The following is a 19,352-nucleotide window of genomic DNA, read 5'->3' on the forward strand; positions in this document are numbered from 1 at the left end:
TTTTTTCGTGCCCAGTTGTTCTAACAAAGATGTTTTTTTTTCCGAGTTCATCAACAGTTCTATTGCTTGGAAAATCAAAAGTAACCGGGGTTTCGTCCATGTTACCGATTTGTGAGAGTTCAAATCCATGTCTTTTTCGCAGTTCAATTATGAACTTCTGGAAAGATTTAATTCTGCTTTCCAATTCTTCTGGGAGTTTTTGTGCGATCTTTGTTCTCTGGCGTAAGCACAGGTCGAAACGGTTCATGAAACGAGTACACCAACCTGAGTATGCATAGAACTTTTCTGGATTTGTGTCTTTGAATTTAACACTCTCAGCTAGTTTCGATGCTTTCAGACGTATGGCTGTCCTTGTCACGATTGTACCTTTCAGTCTGAGGTGTAGCACCCATTCATTCAATTCCTTCTCAAGTTCAGGGAACACCGATACTTTCCCTTGAAGAGCCTTTTTTGTCTTCCGCATGGCTGAAATTTTCTCTTTCATTTTCCGCCATTCTCTCACTTGTTTCTCATTGACGTTATATGTCCGAGCTGCAGCACAGTTATTGTTTTCTTCGGCGAATTTGATAACTTTCAGTTTCAAAGACGCATCATAAGCAAATCTTTTAGCTTTCTCCATTTTTGATCATTGATACTTACTGATACAACACTAGATCAATGATTTTTCTGTGGGTAATCACGACACACACTTGTACTACCACAAAAAATTACCACGTGGATTTAACCCGAAAAGTACTAACACTACTAACACAACTGACATCTATCTATAGCTACAAAAATCACTCTGATGATTTGCAATGCCATCTATCACTACTAATTATTAGCGCCATCTATAGTTACAAAAATAACTATTGATTGCGGGGGGTCGATATTTTCTCGTCAAAAACTGACCCGAGTATAAGCCGACCCCCCCACTTTAGGAACGAATTTTCCCACGAAAAAACTCGGCTTATACACGAGTATATACGGTAGTTTGTCCTGGACTGGAGTATGCTGTAAGGTTTTGGAGATCATACCTACAGAGAAACATAGACTTGGTTGAAGGGGTGCAGAGAAGAGCTACATGTCTCCCCTTGGCAAACACGCCTTGTGTATAAAGAGAGACATTATTTTTTGAATATGTTCACATTGGATGAACACAGGTGTCAGGGAGACATGATCGAAGTGTTCAAAATTTTTAACGGGATGGATAGGATGGACCATGAATTTTTGTTACACCGCCAATCAACTGCTTTTACAAGGGGACACCAGTATCGATTGGTAAGGGGCAATTCTAGGTTATGGTGTCGCAGGGAGATTTTCCCTAATAGGGTTGTTAATTAAATGGAATAGCTTACCTCCAGAGGTAGTAAATTCTAGCACAATTGACACGTTTAAAAAGAAATACGATAAGCATATTGGGGTAAATCAGCACCTCCTAGACATAAAAGGTCTCTGCACTGTTTGCCATAAACGTCATTTGGACTACCTAGCAAGTTTGCCACATTCTGAAACGCAGCATACTATTTACTTTCTTCTTATTTTGGCGTAGAATTTTCCCTGATTGGCTCACAAATGCTGCATAGTGATTGCATGTGGGGCATAGAAATCGCCAATTCTGAGCCCGATCATTTCTTTCCTCACAACAATGATACTGGCATGAACAGGGAATTTTTTCCCCCTTGAATATTCTGAGGGAAAATAGACTACTTACTGACATCACAAGCAGAGTGCAGAGGCCCCTCTAGGAAGTGCTGGGTAAATCAAGAAGCTATCCATACTTAGAATAAGACAACCTTAATTATCCTTTATGAGCATTGTATAATATTTTATAATGTATACATATATATCGTTTATAGTTTTTGTAATTGCTTTTTTATTAATATTTGTACGTGCAACATTTTCTCAGCCACCTTGTTGGGTATTTTGCCTGTTGTGGTGTTGTATTTGTATTCGCCCTCTGCAGAAACACTTATTTAAATGGGAGATCAGTTCGTACATATTGAATGCTGAGGAATTTTCCTTATAACAAATATTTTAGTTTCAGAGATAGAGTTGTAGTAACATTGAATATCATTACTCACTTCTTCAAGATCTTTTTTGTCCGCAAGTTTATGCCGCAGTCTGGATTTTATGCTTTTGATTTCTTTTCTCACTTGGTTGAGGTCAGCAACTTTTTTGTCAATGGATTTGGACTCTGAAAAATTCTTCAGCAACAGATTGAACTTATTCTTCTGAATTTGGTCTTTATCATATTCATCGAGTAGACTATTTATTTTTCCGAGAAGGCACTTCACTACAGTTGGCTTTGATTTTTCTCTTGAGAGTTCCTTCAATATAAATAAAAAGAATTATGCATAACCTTGCCAGCATGAATATGCTGTATTTATATATGAATAGATAATGTATTCTGACTATTGTAGCTTATGATAAAGTCACATGAAGGCATACTGTACTTTAAGACTTCATTATCAATAAATGAAATTTGCATACGTATATTACATGTTGCTATGGGCTATAAACAAATGTGTCAACTTATAAAAAATTAAAGCTTATAGCTATGAACTTACAAGGGAGAAAGCTTTTCTTTTATCAATACTAAACCAGGGTTCCCAGAAAAATCTGTGAAATAATGTCTCTGATAAAACTAAAAAATTCCCAACTTTCCCTAACCTAAATTCCTGAAGAAACCAAAATAATTAAAAATACAGTGAAACCTGTCAAAGACAGACAAATGGTAAGTATTAGACCAAAATCTATCTTAAACAGAATCAAAATATAGTCTGCTCACTGATTGATTTTATTTGCACCTTTACAAAATGAAAATCTGTCTAAACAAAATATTATTTTAGTCTATTGACGTTCCATTTCATACAGGTTTCACTGTATACAGTAGTGTCTCATTTATTTGGCCTTCTGTCAGCCGATATTCCATATTATCCTATGTCCCACCATAAAAGAAAAAGATTATGTGCCAATTGTTGAGCCTCTCAGAATTTCACATAACAACAGAATTAAGGGTCTAAAAACCTGCAATGAAATACATTGAGCAACAAGAATCGACATAATGATGCTGCAAAGATACCTGGAGCTGCAAAGGTTTTTGCAATGTACTGGGTGCATAAGAAAAGTAAAAAAACATTGTAAAGGGATAAGCATGCATGAAATGCATTGTTATTGAGCTCTAGCAACAAAAGTAAACATTCTAAAAGTCATTGTTAAGGGGCAATGAACCATTGTTGCTCAATAGTTTTTTTGTCCATTTCAGGCATACTTTTAAAATAGCTTATCATTCAAGCTAATGGTATATTATATCTGTTTGGTATAAATACAAAGCATTTGGTGTAAATACACTGGTGAAATAAATTAAGAGAATTTGCATATTTTATCGAATTTCATGAAAAGAACTGAACTGAATGTAAAACCACTGCTTCTAGACAAAAATGCAAATCTTGTACGTCAAATACGTAAGCGTACACGTGTGTGTAGGCGGAGCCAGTAGAGAAACAGGCTTTATAAGCGAACGTAAGTTACGACGCATTTCGTTCGCTAGCACACCTCTGCGAATTTCTTGGTGTTATTTTGCAGCAATCGATTAATTTCAAATTGTAACATTAAAAATGAGTAACCACCAACGTTTAGATGATGGAATGAGGGGGCGAATTGTGGGGAGGCTAGAAGCAGGCCAGGAGAATCCGTTTATCATGGTGCAGAGAGCATAGAGATTGGAGTATGGATCAATGGGCGACTGTTCTCTTCACTGATGAGTCCCGGTTCAGCCTAAGCACCAATTCTCGCCATACATTCATATGGAGAGAACCAGGGACCCGCTACCTACCCTCCAATGTCCGCGAAATCGACCATTATGGCGGAGGAGATTTAATGGTCTGGGCAGGCATCATGTTGGATGGCCGCACACCTATCCATGTCTTTGAAAGAGGCACTGTGACTGGTGTGAGGTATAGGGATGAAGTCTTGGAGCCCTATGTTCACCTTTTCAGAGGTGCAGTTGGCCGAGAGTTCATTTTAATGGACGATAACGCGTGGCCACGTAGAGCTCTTCTGCTCGACGATTTTCTAGAGAGTGAGGATATTCGCCGGATGGATTGGCCAGCCAGATCTCCAGATCTTAACCGTATAGAGTATGTCTGGGACGCTCTGGGGAGGGCAATTGCAACTCGCAACCCCCCTCCGGGAACCATCCAGGGAATGAAAACAGCGTTGCTAAACGAGTGGGACCAATTGCCACAGGAAATGATAAACTGCCTTATTTCAAGTATGAAATCACGCTGCAAGACCTGTATATCTGTAAGAAGGGACCATACCCCCCTATTACCCCATCTATTAACCTATTTTTTTGTTTATTCTGCAACCGCTGTTTCATACCTTCCAACTCCAATGACAGGGTTCATACAAAATTTTCAAAATGAAAAGTAAGGAGTTTTTAAGGAGTTTCAAGCTGTTTTTAAGGAGTAATGGCGAACTCCATAACTTACCAGTTTTACAGCAAAAAAAGGGCGGGGCACATATGCAAATTTATTTTTAATTTGCAAACAAACTTTCCCTCTTCTCAAAAATATAAATGTAGAAGTGGTTCAAAAATTACAAGTTTTGATTTGTTACCCAGCATCATAAGAATTCATAAAATAATCAATCCACATACATGCTTTCTGTTGTCACCAAAGTGTTCTAAAACCTTCAAGTATTAGTCAAAAATATAATTCATAACAGCATCACATAAATTATAAAAATTCTAAAAGTGATATTCATTCCAATTATTCAAAATAAAAACCACAGCCGACAAAGATTTTTCTTACAAAATTATTTATATTTGCAGCAACTCTAGGCACACACACACTTCCAGCACAACTTCCTAGATAGTAAATTTCCCATAGATGGTAATAGACCTGAGTTGTGCTTGGTTTGAAAAAAAGAAAGCCCCCCCCCCCATCTCCCCCCGGAAATCACTCACTCACTCAAACAATCTGGGAATGTGCCGCGGGCCGCTCAATTGAAGTAAGAATTTGCCACGAGCCACTTGAGGCAGGCCACATTTAGGCCATGTGTTGAGCACATGTATGCTTTAAAATAAGGGGCTATTCAAGTATTGCATCAGCAAATTTTCAGCAAGTTTTGACTCACCCCTCTTGTCAGAAAAAGTCAGCAAAACTCTCACCCTCCCCCTGTCAGCGCTCTGCCCCCTTCCTCCTAACGCTTATTGGAGGAATCTGAATCTGAATTGGGGGCTTCCACCCAGATGATCAAAAATTTATTTTTTTAATCCACAAAATATTTTTTTACAGAATTGTAAAAATATTTTTTACAATTTTTGAAACAAAATATCTTTATATGTTATTATAATCAATTTTTGTTACTTTCAATGCTATTTGAAGGCTAAGAACCCGAAATTGCTCAAGAAATTCAATGCGACCCTACCTCTCTAAGCCCTTGGTAACCCTTGACCCGCGGTAAACATTCGGCCTGTGCGGACCAAATGTGGCCCTAGCGTTATGATGTGACCTGTCCCTAAATCTATTTTTGTAACAATGAACCAAGTGACACCTTTACAGATCACTTAAGTGACTCGTGGCACAATTCCAGACCATTTAAGCGATCTGTGGCACATTAAGCGATCCCTTGAGTGACATGTGACAAAGTTTTAGAGCATTGGTCCTGCCACCAGTGCGGTTCTACATCACTCAAGTTATCCACGGCACATTCCCAGATTACTTAAGTGATCTGCAGCATAATCACGGATCACTTATATGACGTGCGGCACAGCTCCAGAGCATTTGCATCCGCTAAGTATTTGAAGATCACTAGAGTGGCTCTGTAGGGAACTCGATAGGGAGAATGTTAGTTCAGGTGCCCACAAACTAGTTGTAACAGCGCTTTACGTCGGGCGTGATTGGCAGACTGCTTCTGGAGGAGTTAAGCGTCGTGTGCCGCGCGTTTCACAGCGATCTTCCCTTCATTTTCGTGTTGTGTCTCTTCCCTTTAAACCGGAGCATGCAGCCGATAGAGTATATGATGCCAGGGTCATATACTATATAGCCATCCTGAGCCGATGCGCCACGCTTGGAAAACGCAAATGCATAACGTCATTATGTAACTCATTTCTGCCGACACGAAATGACCCAGTTAGGTTCACGCAGCGCAAAAAGCCTACTCCTAGAAAAACCTGGCTTAAGGGATGAACGCTCGTTACGGGATCCCAGGAGAGATAAACCCATTGTCTCTCATAGAATTTCTTGTGTGTGGATAGAGACTGTTCCTCTTTTTTTTTGCCTTTTTATTTACGGCAACCAATCTGCAAAACAGATTCGCTTTCCACACTGGACTTCAGTTTTTAGCACTTTTAGGCGCGGCAGCGAAAAGATACGCTTGTCATCGTCCCTTACTCCAGTGGAACTGAATTTTTTTTTTCCTTTCTTCTTTTTCAGTAGCGAGTTGTAATGTGAATAAAACACATAAAACACGTCACAAAAAACTGCGGAAAGCAGTGACATTTTGTGGTTTCTCTGAGTTTTCGTAGTGAGATATTGGCTGTAAGCAAATGGGAAGGAGGGATAAAATAGGAATAGTAGGAGAGAATTGCGGTAAAAAAAAGACGATTGCGGTGAAAGTAGGAAAAATAGGAACGCTGCGAGGTCTGCACTCAGTATACTGCGTAATATAAGAGGTTCAAGACATCGTTTCTCCGCATAAGTAAAAACTTAAAAAAACTTTCTCACCACTGGGCATGGGGGAATTTTCGGCTACTGGTTCAGCGGAGTGATGTCGTTCTATGGACCATCAATTTCCAATGCTGACCAGTTTGCGACATAGGCAGGAAAACACGTCAAAACTAGCGATTCAGTAAAAAATCATATTTTTAGAAGCAAAAGCGTATAATCGTATTAATTTACTAAATACGACAAAATCGTAACGGTTGGCAGGTATGCACAACCATTGGATGTTCCAATCCCATCCCCTGCTTTCACATTTCCTATTACAAAGGGAGAGAGCGGTTTTTTTTCTCTTTTCTTCCTCTTTATATTCGGGGGAAGCTTCCTCTCATTTTTCTAGGCAATGCTATTCACCACCATGGGGAATGCCTATTCCAAGAAAGATCATCCCTTCAGAGAAAAAAAAAGGACTTTTTCAGGCGTGGCTGCAAAAAGTAAGGAGTTATAAGGGCCCTTCCAGAGGGAAATGAAAAGTTAGGAGTTTTTAAGTAGTTTGTAAGGATGTGCGAACCCTGAACGAGTGTTACACACGATCATGCGTGTGTATTACAATTATTGAATGGTTATTTGTTTTGTATTGTATCAATGTATGTACATATCAAATTTCATTACAATCGGTACAGTAGTTCTAGAGATAATCAACCAAGTCTGCAAATTCTCTTAATTTCTTACACCAGTGTACGAAGACAGTCAGTCTATAATTGTAGATTTGTGTAAAGAACACACACACACACACAGAAAATCAATTTAGTATACATTAAAACTCTGATTTAACTAATCAGAAGCAGCAGATAATTTTATTTCTTAAAATTGGGGAAATCGTTAAATCAGGGGTTGTGGAACGTACTCAAAACATCAAATTTCAAATCTACTTACTTTGGGGTTGCTGTTACAACTTAATTCCCACAACAACTGAAAAAATCTATATATATAAAATTGATTGTGTGTGTGTGTGTTCTCTATACAAATCCACAATTTTAGATCGATCGTCGCCAAATTTTGCATATATACCAAATGGGACCCGACTTGAACGATAGGCTACTTTAAAATTTCGTCGGAGCAGGGCAAATGCCCCAAATGGGCGAAAAACTGTCGGGCAACAATGGTTTTTGGACCTCAACAATCACTTTCCGAACGTTTACTTTGGTTACAGTGGTTCCCTAGCAATGCGTTTCAGACGTGTATATGCCTTTACAATGGTTTGTCACTTCTCTAATCCTGTTAGTATATGTATAATAGTTTATGCCTTTATAATGGTTTGCCACTTTTTCAATCCTCCCAGTAATGAGGCTTTTCGAATAGACATCATCATCAGCATCAGTTTGAGGGTCAGGCAAAGGATGATTCCCATAGAAATCAGTGTTAAAATTGCAGATTTTACTGTAGAAATGCGGAAATTTGGTGGGGTTTTCCGCCCCATCAATAATTTTGAAAGTTGTATTCAATCCTCGATTTTTGAAATATTGAGTTCCCTTAGAGATATACGAAGCCCGGAGATTAAATATGAAGTAATTAGCCAACCTACGTTTGAGTTGGATATCCATGCAATAACATTGATTTCAACTTTTTATTTATATCCTCAAGCATGAAAATTAATGTCTCCGTATTATCTTTTGATATTTATTTTCATGAATTCATGTAGGTTAGGATATTTTAAAATTAATTATGAGCCCGTAAAAAGTGAAGCGAAAAAACTCCACAGCTTTAATTAAGCATTTTTTGGAAGCTGAAATAGGCAGATGGGTAACTTGAAGTTCAAGGGGTGGAGGTTTATCAAAATACCTAGCGCCCCTTAAAAAAGGAAAAAAATATATAATCATTTCTATGTTTCTTCAAATCTAGATTTGTTTATTTCATGAGTCGCGCAGTAAGTCGCCATATTGGTTCAACTTGGACACGGTTTGTATGTCCCTCAAAGAAAGAGGTAGATATCACGTGATCCAAAAAACCTCATTAAAGAAAACCCGGGCAACGCCGGGTGTCATAGCTAGTATACAAATAAACTTGAGAATAAAGTCAGGATTAATGAGAATTGCAATTTTGTTTGATACGTAGAAATATACATTTCTATCAAATTCTGTTCGAAAAATTCTTTTTCTTTTTTATAACAAAAAAATGCATTCTCTTCAGATGGCCCCTGTTCTTTGTTTGTTGAGACAGAGCACAAACTTGAAAAAGTAACTTCACTTCTTTACTGAAATCTAAACATAGGGACATCACAATGTTTCATGGTACTGGTATATACCAATTGGCCAATGAAACCTTCCCACGCACATTCTAAATGGCTTTGTTGGCTGCTGCTTCACCCAAAAAAGAAGATTCCAGTTTTTACCCTTTTTTTCTTTGTCTCTAAAGATTTGAGCTCAAATCCTGCAAAGTCAAATCTTCAGATTGTGATTTTTTTGTGACAAGAAATAAAAATATAAAGATGATTCGAAAAACATTTGTCATATTGAGGGTTTTCATTTATTATATCAGGGTCAGACTGTATATAGATCTGCATTTCCCTGACTTTTGCCAAATATTTTACATTTCCCATAACCATTTTCCAGACATTCCAAGTCACTAGGAAGCCTAGAATGGTATAAGCCTCTTCACAACATACAATAAAAAAAGATATGATTCCAATTCTTTATGTACTTTTAACATACAGATTGTGAAGGACCGTCAAGGTGTCACAGGAAAGTGAAAGGACGTGGGTTCGATTCCCCACAGGGGCAGTTGAATTTTCTCTCTTTCAAAAATATATCTTCGCAACAGCCAGTTGTTAAAAAACCTTCGTATGGTAGCGGAGAGTGACGTCATCCTTGTATAAGTTGCCATCTGCTGGCAGCGTCAGCAGTTGTGAGCTTGGCTGAGTCTGGTCTGGCCGTCCATGTACGGTCCCTTTCAGTGTACATGAGCTCAAAGGAAAGATTGAGAGATTCTGTGCCTCTGTAGTCTAGTGGTCTAGGGCGTTCACCCGGAAAGTGAAAGGACATCGGTTCAATTCCCCGCAGGGGAAGTTGAATTTTCTCTCTTTCCAAAATATATCTTCGCAACAGCCAGTTGTTAAAAAAACTTCGTATACAGATATGATTTCATTTTTTCCTAAAAGGGCCATTCAAGTATTACGTCAGCAAATTTTTAGCCATTTTTGACCCCCCCCCACTTTCCAGAAAAATTTCGTCAGCACTGCCCCCTCCTCCCAACACAGAAGGGGGGCATAGGAGGCTCATACGCCTCCCCCAGATAAAAAAGTTTTTAATGCAAAAAATGTTTAAAAAAATGTAAATTTAAAAAAAAAACACCTTTGTATGTTATTATAATCAATTTCTGTTAATTTCAATGCTATTTGAAGGGTAAGAACTCAAAATTTCTCTTGCAAGAAATTCATTGCATCTTACCCTTTAAGCCACATATGGTAAACCCTTGACTTGCACACCAAATGTGGCCCTGAAGGTTATCTGATGTGGCTTGTCCCCAAACCTAATTTTGTAAAAATGAACCAAGTGGCACATTTACAAATCGCTTAAAATGACCCGTGTCACAATTACAGAGCATTCAAGTGGTCCGTGGCACATTTTTCAGATCACTGAAGTAGGCCTCAAATATCACTTTCACATTTAAAGATCACTTAAATAACCCGCGACACAGTTCCAGAACACTTAAACGATCCATGGCACAGTTAGAAATTTCTTGGTGACATGTGACGTAGTTTTAGAGCACTGAAGTGGCCCCCAGTGCGGTTCTACACTCAAATTACCCGCGGAACATTCCCAGATTACTCAAGTGATCCGTAGCACAGTTCCAGAGCACATAAGCGGCCTGGACACATTTCCAGGGAACTTGAAGGATCCACGAAACATTTAGATATCACTAAAGTGACTCTGTAGGGGACTTATCAATATATCAATACGGATAATGTTAGTTCAGGTGCCCAATAACTATTGAAATGTTTTCCCCCTTTTTGGCGCACCGAATAAGATGCCATTAAGAATATTTCATATCTTTTATATACATTCATGTATGTATATGCAAAACAATGTCATTCAATTGATAAAAGAAAAACATCAACCACTTCTATTTCATTTCTGATTGCTTTAAAGGATAGCAATATCAATGAAGCAACTTATTTAAAGATCTCTCTAATAACAATCTTACACATTCACAAGTTTTGGAAGGAAAAATATTTACAAGCAGAATTGAGTAAAATAATTACCAGATTCTTGCTTCGAATTTCTGTTTTTAAAGCTTCGTTTAACAGATCTAAGGATTTCAAGAAGCTTTCTGATGTGAATAGTCCCCGAGAAGTCACAACTGGATGCTTTTTCTCACTCAGTTCACATGAAAAGTCATCATTAGTTATTCCGTCACACAAACTAAACATCTAAAAAATAAAACTTATTTTGAAAAAAAAAGGTAAATCTATAAAACTTTTCTTTCTTCATTTAATTTCTGCATTGTGAACAGTTAACCTTAGTGTTTTAGGATTTGTCCAATGCCCTATTATTTTCTCTGTGATTACTTAATCTCTGAATTTCCGAACATTCAGATAACCCCAAATGATATGGCAGGTACAAGATACAAACAGAAACTTGATGCTTTAAATATGCATGAGAAAATTGAAATGTTGGAAGAGTTAAAACATGGAACACCAGTATGAATTTTATGTGACAAATACACAATTGGAAAATCTATAGAATTATAATAAATCTATCTTATCTTCAGAAATGAAAAAGATTTTTCAGGTTTTTTAATTCGAGCAGCACCTACAAAAAATGTTTAGAGAATAAGTAAAGGGTTTTTTCAATGGATAACTTGTAATGGTATGTGAATAAAAAATGATTTAAACTTAAATTCTCTTATTATATTATACATATATTTTATTAATTTTCTTCAGAAGAAAATATGAATCAACGTGATCAAAGAGGCTTATAATAATACTGCTTTAAATATGAAAATTTGGGAAATGAACAAAACTTGGCCCATAATCCAGAATCATCTAGGTCCCAACGAATACAGATTAGGGAGGTTCTACTGTATTTCTTTTATCACTTCAGTACCCCTACACTTTGCTTATACCATCACCTTTTCAAGTTCTCTAAGGGTGACAGTATGAAGAGGTTAAACATATGTTTCTTTTATTTTGCAATGCATGAAAAATGGAAGATGAATTTAAAAAATTCTTTCAGTTAAACAATTCTTTTTTAAATTTAAAAGAAAAAAAAAGGATCAATATAAAATGGTTCATTGACTACTCACGCTATTGATTTTAGAAAATTCCTTGATGAAATTATCATGCATCTCATTGGTATTATTCTTCACTACTTTTGTCTCTTGTGCATTCTAAAAAAAACACATGAGATAGAAGAAAATATGTTTTTATGCCTAGTTCCATTCAAAAAAGTTTCTGGGATATAGAGAAGTGATTTAGGTGGAATTAAACCAGACGTACTGTGGCGATAGAATGATCTCCTCGGCTTATCACATACAACTGAAGAGTAAGCTTCTGTTGTGCTGGTTTTATAGCAACTGTGAGTTTAGGCTACATAAAACTTGTATAGAGCTGTAAACCTACAGATGCGAGGTGAGAATATTCTCGGAGAACGAGAATATTCTGAGAATACTCTCCTGGGTGTAAAAATTGGAGAATTGAGAATATTCATTTTTATTTTTTTACTAATTTTGTTTATATTGTGAAATATAAATCAGTTTTCATTGCCTGAAACATTTACAACAAAAAAATTTTTGGTATAACCCCCAATGGCAACTTTTAGTTCGAGTTCTCCAGGTCATGATGAGAGGTTTTAAAAGTTTGATTATAAAGATTTTGGAAACCTTCAGATTAAAACCTTAAAAAAATTATTTTAAAATTACATAAATTTTCAGTTCACAACAAAAGAAATTAAACCAAAGTATAAAGGAAGCTATTCTCATATAATCATCTTCATTCTAAGATACAGAACTGTTGTTTTCTTCCCAATGCACATACACTTAAATTCTGTATCATTCACATTTCTTCAAAAGTTGTGCAATTCAACCCTGCTGGTTTAATTTTCTTGCTGTCAAGAAACTTCAATATGCTTTCAAGAAACTTCAATATGCTTTCAAGAAACTTCAATATGCTTTCAAGAAACTTCAATATGCTTTCAAGAAACTTCAATATGCTTTCAAGAAACTTCAATATGCTTTCAAGAAACTTCAATATGCTTTCAAGAAACTTCAATATGCTTTCAAGAAACTTCAATATGCTCTCGAGAAACTTCAATATTCCCATCTTCTTGACGGGAAGAGAGATCGGGAGAGAGAATATTCTCTCAAAAAGGACTACCATTATAAATTACTTGAGAATATTCTTATCAAAAATAATTATTCTCAAGTTATTTATCAAGATTATTTATTATATGTTATTACATATATTCTTGATAATACTCTCTGGAAAGATTTCCGTAACTGAAGAATATTCTCATCGAGGACAATATTCGAGAATATTCTCTGGAAGGACTATTATTAATAACCTCAGAATAATTCTTATTATTTTCTATAAGAATATTCCCCCAGTAGTTTATAAAAGTAGTCCTTCCAGAGAATATTCTCAAGGATATTATATGTAACTATATTATAAATAACGGAATATTTTCATCAACAACTTATAATAATATTCTCAAGTTATTTATAATAGTAGTCCTACCAGAGAATATTCTCCAGAAAGATTATTCTCGAGAATTTTACATCTCTATGTAAATCAATCATAGACCAATACATCTGGTCATGTTTTCTGAAGTGCTGGAAGCCAGTTTAAACCCAACCCAACACTTCACAGTGATTTTTCCATTAAACTCTTTGGTGATTGGTTGGAAGCTCTTCACAAGTCCCATGCAGCCTAAACTCACAGTTACTATAAATACCAGCACAATTGTGACTTTGGTTTTAGTCATATTAAGCCGTGGAGATCACTTTGTCGCCACTGCAGGTGGTGTAGACATAATATTTGGTTTAATTCTACCTGGACCATGCTTCTAAGGTTAAGAAACTTTCTAATAAACAAATTGATGGTTCATTATACCACCAATTCAAGGATGTAAGTCATGGCTCTTGTGTAATTTTAAAACTTCGTAGCTTCAACTTCTTATAGTTTTTTTATAATGTGCTTCCTCCACCCAGAATCAAATTCAAATGAGGATTTTTGTTTTTTCGGCTGGATGTTTATCAACACAAGAACAGAGAAGTCCAAGTGTCAGAAGAATACCAAGTTGTGAAGCCTTTATCCTTTTTTTTAACTGTTTCAGCTAGAAGTCTATTAACATACAGCATGTAAATGACAGACTTCATATCATAGAATTATGCTCTTGATGAATATCAAGGAAATTGAGACACTGAAGAAAAGTAGCCAGGAGTTGAAACCTAAGGTCTTCAATAAGCATATAAATGTCAATTTCCAGACTTAAAAAATTTGCAGTTTATCTTTTGATGAAATACTTCACTACTGAAGACCATGCATCATACAAACATACAAACAAGAGGAGGAAAATGTGTATTTTTTTGTGATAGCATATGGTGACTATACCACTCATTTTTCCAGGATATTCACATAATTTTGGGTATCCCAATTTTTTTTCATAAAGATATCACATGTGTTTTCAACAAAACTTACTTGAATTTTTATTGTTTATTGAAATCAAGGATTAAAATTATTTTGCCAACTTATAACAGTATAGTCCACAGTGATATTTCATGAAGGTCTTTCAGGATTATTTAGTACTAAATAATCATATTTATATGGTTAAAACTGACCAGCACATAAAATAGGGGAACCTAAAATTCTAAAATTGCAATACTATCTTTTATTTGTAGTTTTGGCAATTTTTTCTTAATACCTTTAATCTGAAATTGCAATACTATTTTTCATTTTTGTCTGTAAATTTCAACATAATTTTTTCTTAATGTCATCACCTGCTGGAAATCCTATACACAACTCAAAACTGTTTTTAACCAATTTGTCCATACATACGAGAATGATTTTTCAAATCAAAACCTTGCATTCGAAAACAAAATTCTGAAATTTTCACATGAGAATATCTATTATATCTCCATAAAAATAGAGTTTGGCATGCATATCAATACAAATCCTTGATTTACCATATTTTCCTCCATAAAATCCGTGGATTATCTGTTAAAAAAGTTGTTAAACACATTAAAAAAATGCAGATTATCTATTGCTACAGATAATCTGCCAAAAATGTTATCAGCCTGATGAGTATTCTGGTAAGTCTGAATTTAAAAGTTTTTGATTGAGCTGTAAATTATGTTTTGTGTGTAAATAATGCCATTGTTTCGTAAATAAATTTCATTAATTAGCATATCAATGGATTGATTTTTGAAACAAAAGTTATTATTTTTCAAATCCTGTGAATATTACGCCGCTGCGGATTATGAGTTTTTTCCCTTCAAATTTTGCATGCAGATTATGCACCATCGCAGATTATACACAGGATAATACCGTAAAAAAATCATTACTTACTCGTTCCTCACTGTAAGAATGGATTAATTCTTCAAGAAATGAAGGCTCCTCATCTAATACTATATCATGATCAGTATACATTTGGTTTTTCAGATTATTGGCTGTTGCCTATGAGAAGTGATGAATAAAATGATCATGAATGCAATTCAAAGGCATTTCCTGATGCCTGTCAAACAAAATCTAATCACAATCATTATGATGAAATAATGCAGTTCATCCATTAACAGATAGCACCACATACTCTGTTATAAAAAGGTAGACCAGGGCTTGACAAATTGAGAAATAATTTAGTCACCAGCAAATTTTTTAGGAACAAATTTTACAACTTCTATTTATAGAAAGATCTAAATAATGTATATACACTGGCATAATTTCAAAAAATTTTGTCCAACACAGACTCCAACATAGCAATCACACATATAAAATTTTAAGCACCAATATCAGTTTTTTTAGACCTTGAAATTAGAGGCATACACAGGGAAGAGGGGAGCATAGGGGCACAAGACCCACCCAGAGCTGACCAAAAATGTAAAAGAAAAGTTCTAATATTTTTGCCAAAGAAGTTAATATATCATAAGAAAATAACTTTTACAAGCTATTTCAATAACTATCCGTTAAATTAAATGGGTTTTTTGAAAGTTAGTAATTCAAAACTTCTCTGAAAAAATTCTTTGTATGCCCCCTCCCCCTTTAAACGTAGATCCTGTGTATGTCCCTGCTCTTTCTCTCACAATTATTGAAACCATAATCAGTGCGCAAAATTCTCACTGAATGTATACTGAACATGTCAGACTTTGATTTCAGAATATTTCGCAGACATTTCAAATCTGATAACTTTAACAACTATTTCCTGGATTTAATTCATATTTTCCTTAGCTTTTGTCATCTTTGCCTTGGAATACACTTTTTATCCTTGTTCAAACTTTTAATTTTGATAAAAGTTATCCTTATCCTAGAACGAATGTGTGGATAGCTTGGTAACAAATTAGGGAACTCCTTTGTCTCTTTCAGATCTTCAATAATAAATTTTCAGCGGTTGAATGTCTCATGCTCACCATGAACAGATTTGCAAAACTCGCTCAAAATTATTAACCATTCTCAAAAAAATATTATAAAAATACTACACATGCATACCAGTGACACTAAAACAACACTATAATGAGAAATCTCTCACTTCAAACAGCAAAATAAGCAACTAGAATTTAATGTGCTAAAAACAGTTACAGGTCTGTGACATCACACAGCAGCTCTTAGCCCATGCTCACTTAGTCAAGGTAGCAAGTGCGACTTCAAAAGCATGAAACAGCCATGTAAAATCTCATTATTCAACAAGGCCAAAAACATATAAACTAAGCTAACAGACGAATGGTTTTTCTAAGGGAAAAAGATTCAATTCCGACAGGCTCAATTCCTACAAATGGTTCGGCCACATAATTTGAAGAAGAGGGGCCCCAAAAAGCTTTCAGCAGGCGAAAGGCTCCTTGTTAAAATATGTCTTAAATGAAATAGTGTTCACAATAAGTTCAATTAGGGTAAATAATCTTACCTTCAATGTTACCAACATGCTTTCATCAAGATTTTGGGGAAGACTGATATACTCTTTCATGCGATCACCAAGTTCCTTTTCATGTTTTTTCTTTTTTTCAACCATACTCGAGCATTCAATCTACAAGTAATCACATGCATCAGCCAGAATGACACATTAAAACTTATTTTTACTTTTTTTATAAGAAAAATGAGAAATTAATAAAATCCCATGAAATTTGATTCTGAGATGCTTTGATGCATGTTGTCAGAACAGTATATATACACACAGGGTGATCCAAAAGTCATGCAACCTGTTCTAATATATTTAATTTTTAAAATTCTATCAACAAATAAATAAAAACTATCATTCAAAAAAGACAACATTTGTGGATACAAAAATAAAGTTTGTTTCAAAATGTTATAACGTGTATTCAAATTGTGAGCTTTTTTGCATCAATGCAAGCATGCATTCTTTTTGCTAGGATTCTGGCCACTCTTCTCAGGGCACTTACCTTTTCAATCTTCAATTGAATGGGTTTTTTTAGTTAATCAATGAAATGGGAATTATTCTTGTGCATTTGTCTTCAGGTGTCCTCACAAGAAAAAAAATCAGGGGATTTTTTTCAGGGTCCGGTGATCTTGGTGGCCACAATCCTTAAAATAAGGCGGTCATAGAAAAATGTGCGCAGTAATCCATTGTTTCATTAGACGTATGTCAGGTTGCTTCATTCTGTTGCAAAAAGCAAAAACGTTCATTTCATCCAACAGTGCAATGAATTACAAGATCATATCCCTGTCCAATTCTCACATCCACTATTCCTTAAAAAAATGAACCCACACTTTCCTACGGCATGAAATTGATCACCACACCAATTTTGATCAAATACAGAGGCCTTTCCACTATAGACATACAGATATTTGGTGCATCAAATTCTGACATTTCCTCTGATCTAGAGCTTTCATGTGTGGAACAACCCTAACACGACATAGTTGAACTCAAATTTCTTCAGAGTTTTTTTTCCCCTTTAGTTCACGCATTCCATGCTGGCTAAGTAGAGATGGATGCCCACTTCGTCTGCGGTTTTCACCATTTCTAGTTTCTCGAAAATGAAACACCAATTGGAAGAATGTTGTCTTATTGGGCACTCCACAAGATGTTGCATTGTGTCTATAGCTGATAGCTGCTAGTGATTCCCAACTTGTTTTGGTGCCTCCAACTCTTTGAAAAATACAAATGCACATACATGATTGATTTCAAGCATCAAATATTTCAATCACGATACTAAAATAAATTTAAAAACATTAATTCATTCGTTTTTGCTGCCGAAAATCAATCAATCTATCTATCTATCTATCTCAATCAATATACACACACACACACACATTTCTATAAAGAGAGTTTCAATCTTTTCCCTATCCCTTATTTTTGCCTATAAAAATCAAAATTTTGTCCATAACATACAAACATACCTTAGTGCAGGGGTTCCAACATGAAAGCTCTCATGGAACCTTTAATATCTATGAAGCTGTTCTGCAGAACCCCTGATGATTCTGAAATCGTTCCACGGAACCCTTGATGGTTTTAAGCCTGTCCAACAGAACCCAAACTAATTTTGAATGCTTCTCTAATTGAAGTGGTATCCCCAAGCTTAACCCGACGACATGATGCGTGATGGAGGGAATCTCATGTAAAATGATATGCTATAGGGTTCCACCTCCTAATTTGCATACTTTATTCTCAGAATTTCCAATAAAGAATAGCTTTACGAATTTCAATAGATAGAAAATTATTTTCTGTGAAAGTTCTCTGGGTGCTGGGATTTTTGAAGTTTTGTCAAAAATCAGAACGTAAATCAAACATCACAGATTGATTCGGCGGAACCCCAAAAAGCTCTCATGGAATCCTAGGGCTCCACGGAACACCAGTTAGAAATCTATGCCTTGGTGTATCAGAAGCATAGTGATGCCACAGCAAGTGGTCCCTATCAGCATCAATTCATGCCATTATATACCTCTGCATGTTATGAAAGGCAGCCACTAACACAAAACAAGGAATCACTGTGCTAATTTCTTGCTAAATCCTGCCTTGCAATGCCAACCAAATAAATAAACCAAAAGCAAAATAGCATGACAAGTTGATTCTTTCAAATATGGAAGACAGGTGGCAACACATTACAAGTGGGCATTAAATGTGCACAAATACGCATTTCATAGAAACACACCACGTTAGGTACACAACAGATTTCAGAATATATGTATTTGTTAGAAATTCCTCAGAAGGATGTTAACAAGGGACATGTGCAACTTAGTAGTAGCAATAGTTCCAGGATAAAATGAGGCTTGTTGTGGCAGACTTTTGCTTTCAGCATGTGCCACAGAACATTTTCCTTTCATTTTATTTTACTATAATTATAAACTGCAGACTTTAGGCTTGAACCTGCAACGAAACCCGAGTACAAACAACTTTCAAATGTATTCCAACAGTAGAAACACAAACTTCAAAAGCATGTATGCATTTGAATAGTAGCAGAAGCGCACACAGATACAAGCACATACTTATGTAAGACTGTCATCATCTCTAATGACATCATCCATAAAGGTATGATAGTTACAAA

At 35.7% G+C, this 19,352-nt stretch overlaps 1 protein-coding gene across 5 annotated transcripts in view; it reads right to left on the reverse strand.

Annotated features, from left to right (window-relative positions):
* LOC149089039 (serine/threonine-protein kinase 31-like) overlaps window positions 1-19,352 on the reverse strand; it is a 123,329-nt gene that overhangs the window by 42,684 nt on the left and 61,293 nt on the right. For all 5 annotated transcript variants that reach the window (XM_089236790.1, XM_089236783.1, XM_089236794.1 and 2 more), the window contains 5 exons: window positions 16,757-16,876; window positions 15,211-15,318; window positions 11,952-12,035; window positions 10,909-11,076; window positions 2,064-2,309 (listed from right to left, as the gene is read on the reverse strand). In XM_089236790.1, coding sequence (XP_089092916.1) covers window positions 2,064-2,309; window positions 10,909-11,076; window positions 11,952-12,035; window positions 15,211-15,318; window positions 16,757-16,876 — 726 coding nt within the window. The remainder of the gene's footprint in view (window positions 1-2,063; window positions 2,310-10,908; window positions 11,077-11,951; window positions 12,036-15,210; window positions 15,319-16,756; window positions 16,877-19,352) is intronic.

The sequence above is a fragment of the Pholcus phalangioides genome, unplaced genomic scaffold, assembly GCF_987345545.1.
Source record: "Pholcus phalangioides strain wild (caught in Gottingen) unplaced genomic scaffold, Ppha-v1.0 ptg000002l_1, whole genome shotgun sequence".
NCBI lineage: Eukaryota > Metazoa > Arthropoda > Arachnida > Araneae > Pholcidae > Pholcus > Pholcus phalangioides.